Source organism: Chlamydotis macqueenii, chromosome 8, assembly GCF_036417535.1.
Source record: "Chlamydotis macqueenii isolate bChlMac1 chromosome 8, bChlMac1.mat, whole genome shotgun sequence".
NCBI lineage: Eukaryota > Metazoa > Chordata > Aves > Otidiformes > Otididae > Chlamydotis > Chlamydotis macqueenii.
This window is the reverse complement of record NC_141563.1, coordinates 32,287,546-32,294,334: the sequence shown is the minus strand read 5'-3', so window position 1 is coordinate 32,294,334 and position 6,789 is coordinate 32,287,546. Positions and strand designations below refer to the sequence as shown.

Below are 6,789 nucleotides of genomic sequence, written 5' to 3'. Positions count from 1 at the left end.
CCTGCCCCCAGGGCCCGACCCTGTGCCCGCGGTTCGGGCCGCCGCAGGCCGCTCTCCCCCGGCAAGGGCTGCGGGGCCCGGTCCCGCCCCGCTCTCCCGGGTCCCTGTCGCCGCTGGCAGCCGTGGCGGGACTTCCCTGGCGAAGCGGCCGCAGGTGAAGCCCGGGCCGCCGCCGCGGCGAAGGCCTCCGCGGACAGGCCCGGAAACGCCTGCCCGACGCGGCGTGTGCCACCTGCGGGCCTTTCGGCGGCCGCCACCGCCGGGCCACGCCGGGGAGGTGCCCCGCAGGTGTCTCTCGGAGTGCGGGCCCTGAGGAGCCCGTCCCGCCGGTGGCGACGGGGGCGGGGCCGCTCTGCTCTCTGCGGGGGCAGCGGCGGCGCGCGGGGCCCGCCCAGCGGGGCGCGTCACGGCGGCGGCGCGCGGCGGGGCGGGGGGCGGCGCCGGCCGCAGTCGGCACGGGGCGGTGAGCGGCGCGGGGGCTGCGCGCACCCCGCACACCGCCACGGAGGGAGCGAGCACCATGTGCCGGCCAGCGCTCGCCCGGCTGCTGCTCCTCCAGCTGCTGCTGCTCAAGCTGCACCTCGGCAAAGGTGGGTCCGGCGCGGCCCGCCAGCTCTCCTTCGGCGCCGGGGCGGCGTGCGGCAAGTGCGCGCCTGTACTCGGCGTTCCGGGGGACGAGAGCGGGGCGAGCGTGCTGCCTGCACGGGCACCCACTCGCCGCGGTGACCTGCGCTCGGGGGTTGCGACCTGCGGGGCCTCTTTAGCGGGAGAAGGCAGTGCGACCGCTGGTGACAGGAGCTGCCACCTTTAATCCCTTTCTGAGGAGATTTGTGCCTCATCAAAGCGGCGCTGCGTCTGCAAAGCAGATTTGCTCCGTCCCCCCCCCCGCCCCCAACTTCAGTTGGGTCAGTTCCCTTTTCCCGGGACGGCCGCGCTGTCTGTTCACCCCCGCGCCCGCGGGTGTCTGCGCGTTTGGCCCCGGTAACGGACGCTCAGAAGGTCCCAGCATCGCTGCGTCTTAGAATTTTTCTTTGTCTTTCACATTTCGCGTTTAACCATCTTCTGTTCCCAGGCTCCTTTTCCCCGTGCCTTTGAAACAATGCGGGGCAGCACGGGGACGGTCCCTTTCATCCCTGCACAAATCCATTTCGGGATCACCGCCGTTCCCCCGCGGAGCGGCATCTCCCCTAGCCCCTCACTGAGCCCCTCTGCCCCGCCGGCCCCGGCCCTCGCCCGGCGGCTCCCCGCGCCTTGTGCGGGGGCGGGCGGGCGGGGTGGGGTGGGGGGCGGCCCTGGGATGTCCCCCACCGTGGGAGCGCGCCCCACTGACCCAGGCGCGGCCCCGTGTCTCGCAGGCACCGTCAAGGAGTGCGAAGAGGACCAGTTCCAGTGCCGGAACGAACGGTGCATCCCCGCCGTCTGGAAATGCGACGAGGACGACGACTGCTCGGATAACAGCGACGAGGCGGATTGCCGTGAGTGTCCGTCCCTTGGCGCGGGGGGACAGGGACGGGGCCACCCCCCACCCGGAACCGAGCCAGGAAGGGCGCGCTTCCCAGCTGCGCTGCGCCTCTTTTTTATGAATGAATGAATGAAGTCGCGCCGTCCCCGGCTCCCGCGCCGATTGGCTGCCGCGAGCAGCAGATCCGTGACGCGGCGGCCGGGCCCGCTGCGGGGTAGCGGCTGCTCCTCGCTGCCGGCCGGGCCGGGGACACCCGGAAGGCGGTGCGGCACCGCTCACCTGGCAGCTCCCTGCCCTCTCCCAGCCCCCTGTGAGGTTCCCCGCCTCCAGCAACCTTTCTGCTCGGAGCGGCACGGTTTGTGTCCTCAGGGGAGCTGGGAGGGAGAGATGTTTAGCCCCGGCAGAGTCCCTGCCAGGTGCTCGTGTGAAATCCTGCTTGCTTTAAGCATCAGGACAAGATGTGGAGTTCGTGTGAGTTTTGTGTTTAAATAAGTGTTTGCAGTCATGGTGAGGAGAGGGGAGGTGAACAAGTAGCACTGCTTGGCAGTGTCAGCTGCGTAACACTGACTGATTCCCTGGTAGTGTGAGGGAAGAGAGGGCGAGAAGATCGATACTTTCAGTCCTGGGAAGATGGCAGTCTTGCCTCCTCCTGTGGTGTGGCCCTGGTGCGTGTGGGTGGCACCCAGTAAACTCTGGGTAGTTTGTAGGGTTGTGCGGTTATTACCTCTCTGTTATTTCACTTAAATTCTCCTAGGCTGTCAGAAGTTGTATGTCAACCATGAAGTGTAAGAAGCATCTCTAAAAGAAGTTATGAAGCCTCAGTCTTAGAGAGAAGTGTCTTTAATTTGGAGTTTTAAGTTACAAATATTGCAGTAGGTACCACATCTCTTCAATTATCTCTGTAGGATGATAGACATTGAATGCACGTCAGTTTATCTTTCACTGAATGAACTCTTGAAAATTCACAGACCCAGGACATGTATTGAGAAAAGAAGAGTCACTGGTTTTCTGCTTTTCAGTATGCGACTATCCTGTTAACAGCTTCACCGATGAATCTGTGTCAGGCAGTACCCAGAGTGAAGTCTAAGTAGATTAGTGTAAGGAGAGCAGGGATTCCCAAACTCTTGTTCATGGGAGACGTCCTGATGCTATAAAATGAAACATAACGTTTATTTCTGGTGCCTTGTATTTGGAGGACTTGATACGCTTTATATATGCCTAAGTTTATGATCTGGGGAGCTAGCAGCATTACATTATTCAGATATAGCAACGGTTTATGCAGGAGTTATATTGGCACTAGTTAGAGGCAACTTAGATTTGGAATGTTATAAATTACAAAGGACTCAAGCCATGGCTGACTGAGAACTAGCTTGGACTCGTGTAGCCATAATTGGACAACTTTTCTCAGAAGCATATGAGTTTCCAGAGAGAGAGACAATCTGTGGAAGTGCTGGCAATCTCTGAGCAGGCTGGTAATGGTATTCTTCAAGTCTTCTATTTAAAAGTCCCTCTGTGCTGTTGAACAAAGGCTTGGTGAGCTGCAGGTGACTTCTGGGCTGTGCTTTGGGGATTGTTGTTTCAGAGGTTGGGATTGTAGCTGGAGTATCGTCTTGAGGAACAGATTCTACACCCTGCACCCCACATTGAAGAGTAGGTTTGTGGTCTGAGCTCCTTGCCTAGCATGAGTGAGTGGGTCGGTATCTGGGCTGCTCTTTTATCTTTCCCTTTTCCTTGTGATCCACCATCTAAGTATTGTGTCAGAAAAGAGAATGTAAAACGACATCCTATTGAATATCACCTCTGTGTGCATTGTGCTGGTTTAGAATGGTTAGATGGATAATTGCATCTGATTTGGTTTTATTTCAGAGGGTTTTTACAGTTGTTGGATTTAGGGGTGATAAAGTATGATGGCTAAATTGTAGTAGAATGGTGACTTTTGAGATGTTAAGAAAAATAATTTTTGGATGTGGAGACATCAGGAGGAGTTCTTTGCTTTAATCTGAACTTGACATTTATTATTGATTGGGGAGCATACTAGAGAAATTACTTACAGACTGTTAATTTAGTTCGTATATATATTGACTTTGCAGTTATTTCTCCAAGCAGCCTGAAAGACATTTAAATTGCATTTTCACACACATCTTTCTTGCTTGCATTGTTTTTGAACATCATTTTCTTTCAAAAATGCATACCACTTTTCAGCGTATGTAATGTTTAGAGTTAGACTCGCTGGGTGAAAGAATATGTTCCATGTCTTTGCTTTTAGATGCCACCTCTGTAATAATCACTGCTGTAATAAACAGGTATTTATTTAAAACTATCTTACGAACATATGCACTGCAAGAATCTGTTCTGGAAAACTCAGCATGCTGGAGTGGTGATGGAGAGGGAAAAGAAAACGCAGGTAGCCAGTTAGTAATGAGTACTGATATGGACCCTGATAACCCCTGTAATTACTTGCTGATGGTTTGTCCAGAGTTGATAACATATTTGCAAGAGCTCATTGCTGCTTTTATATATCCTCCCTTGTTGGAGGGTCAAAGTAGTCTTCATCTGTGTTAAGAACTGGTTTATGATACAAGCTTGTCCTTGTGCTAGATGGTCTACATATACAGGAAAGTTTTGTAACCAGGAGTATCTTAAGCAGTTCTGGAAGGAGATAATCTTTATTTGTTTGTCCAAACAGGCACTCGACAGCCTGGCAGTACTCCATGTGCTTCCTACTACAAGCTGTCTTTGCATAAAGGCTGACATTGTTGGAGTTTTTGGGGTTTTTTGTTTGTTTGTTTATTTTTTCCCCTTCTCCTCTAAAGCCTTGCTGGTTTAACGTTGGCTTTTTTAAAGGAGTTTTAGACTCTAAGGAAAATGTCTCGGTAATCATCCTGTATTGTCTTCTTGGAATTTGCTTTCCGTTCTGTAATTCTTTTCCGCTGTGGTTGGTAGTTCCAAGTTACCTACTGTAGCATTGATGTGTAACCAACGCAGAAACTGCATGGAAAAATTAATTATCTCAGCTCTTACATAAATCAGATTACTCAGTACTGATTTTTAAGGTTTGTTAAGTTTATCCTACATTGCTCAATAACCTCCTTCTTACACATTGTAAGACCAAATTCTTTCTTGGTATGTGGTAGTTCACTTCAGAGCTTTTACTTGTGGGAAATGAATGAAATTAAAGGAATCCAGTTTGGGTTTCTCCTTTAATTAAAAAAAAAAAAGGAAAAAAATGTTTAACACATTTTCTTAACATTAGCATATTTCAGTGTTATCAAGTCGTTTTTATTAATGTTGATGGTTTAAAACAGTCAAAGGGCCACCATAAAAAAAATAGATTACTTTTGCAGTATGAAGACAAAGTGCTGAGGATTTAGGGAAAAGCAGGAAAATAGAGATTGCAGAAAGTGCCTCATCTGTTGGGGAAAGGTAATAAAAGAACCGGATAGACGTAGGTAGCAAGTAAATATGAATATAGTTCCTGCCTTACAAGAAGTAAAAGGAAACAAATCCTAGTAGCAAAGAACTGTAGCAAAGGAGGCTGCAGGAAGAACAGAGACAGCGTTCACTTGTCTGTAGGCATGTGGCTTGTGAGGTGTTACCAAGAGAGAAGGAGAGACTAATTTGTGTACATGGTGGAAATACATAAAGCTGTATATAGGTTGCTTAAATATGAAGATGGCTTTTTTTTTTCCTGTCATTTTTTCAGAAAGTTACAGTGTTTTATGGGGAAAGAAAAGAAAAATGGAGTAGGTAAGTTCCTTAAAATGTTCCTGTGTATCTACTAAAAGGGGACTAAACTCCTGAGAGAAAAATAGTGAAAGTTACAGTGTTTGGACTGCTGGGGAATCAAGTCTTAAGCTCTGAAATTAGAAATCTTGGGTAGCTGTTACAGAATTTAAATCTGTATAAGACTATTGACTCTGCTCTATGCAAAATTATTTGCTTGAGCTCAGTCCAGTCTGCATCGGCTTCACAAGATGAAAACCCAGTCGCAATTTACAGCTTGCAGTGCCATGATGTGCGCTCTGTGATGCACACAATGAGGACAGGTCTCCAGGGCAGTTTTGAACATGGTTTTGTAGATGTATTTTACTCCTTCCCTGTACAAGCAAATGATGCTTTTTCCTCTCAGGAAACTTGGGAAAGTCAAGATGGAATTTTATAACCTATTTCAGAGAGTGTTTGCAGGTACACAGTCATGGAGACTTTTCCTTAATGGTATAGCAACAACATTATAAAACAGCAAAGCTATGTTTATAGTGGGGAAAAAATGTCCATTTTCTGAGGCACAGTGTTTTGACAAAGGATCACTCCTTGCAGAGCTACTCAGATGCTGGGTTTTGTTCTAGGTTTCTGGATGCTGCAGGGCCAGGTCGGCCTCGGGATCTGCAAGCTATGTGCCCGGGGTGCCTGCTGCTGTGTGACACGTCGCCCAGAACGGAAAATCCTGGAGAATTGCTGGGGAGTGGCTCTCGAAGACTTTTTGCCCAGTTTTGCAAGTTTCTTCATGCTTGCTGCTGTAGCCAGCAGAAGACAAGTTGCAAATTGCATCCAGGCACAATGCTTTTGGCACAAAATAAGAGCTCTTATTTGATAGGATTTTATTGTTCTGCTGCAAGTAGGGTTCATGTTATCTTAACCTAGACCTGAGAGTGGGTGAAAGAGACTGGAAGACCTCTACTTAAATGTTTCACTGTTGATTAATCCTTTGTCATAATTCAGCCCTGATCGGGACAGACTACGCAGTCTGTCTCTCTCTTACTCCCCCCACCCTCCGAGAGAATAGAGGGAGATGATATAAGGAGAAACGGCTTGAGGTTTGAGATAAGGACAGGGAGAAAATCCTTAAAGTTACTGTTACGGGCAAAACAGACTCGACTTGGGGAAAACTATGCATTTATTACTACAAACAGCAGGATAATGAGACAGAGAACAAGAGAACCTCTCTCCACCCCTCCCTCTTCCCAAGCTTAACGTTATCTCTACTACCTTCCCACCCCAAGCGGTACAGGGGGGAAAAGGGAATGGGGGTTGCAGTCAGTTCATCACACGTTGTTTCACGCCGCTGCTTCATGGTTGGGGGAAGAGCTCCTCACATTCCTCCCCTGCTCTTTTGTGGGGTCCCACCTATATGCCACAGTCCTTCGTGAAACTGCTCCAGCGTGGGTCATCTCCTCCACCTCCATCTCCACCTCCTCCGGGGTGCAGTCTCTCCAGAATGGCTGTCCCAGCGGGCTCTCCACGGGCCACAGCCGCCTTCAGGCATCCACCTCCCCCGGTGTGGGGTCCTTCACGGGCTCCAAGTGGATCTCTGCTCCTCTGTGGACCTC

At 50.3% G+C, this 6,789-nt stretch overlaps 1 protein-coding gene across 2 annotated transcripts in view; it reads left to right on the top strand.

Moving 5' to 3' along the window:
- The first annotated feature begins 488 nt into the window (after nucleotides 1–488).
- Nucleotides 489–6,789, top strand: part of LRP8 (LDL receptor related protein 8) — a 182,048-nt gene continuing 175,747 nt past the window's right edge. For both annotated transcript variants that reach the window (XM_086753025.1, XM_086753024.1), the window contains exons 1-2: nucleotides 489–590; nucleotides 1,356–1,475. In XM_086753025.1, the coding sequence (XP_086609151.1) occupies nucleotides 521–590; nucleotides 1,356–1,475 (190 nt within the window). In that variant the 5' untranslated portion in view covers nucleotides 489–520. The remainder of the gene's footprint in view (nucleotides 591–1,355; nucleotides 1,476–6,789) is intronic.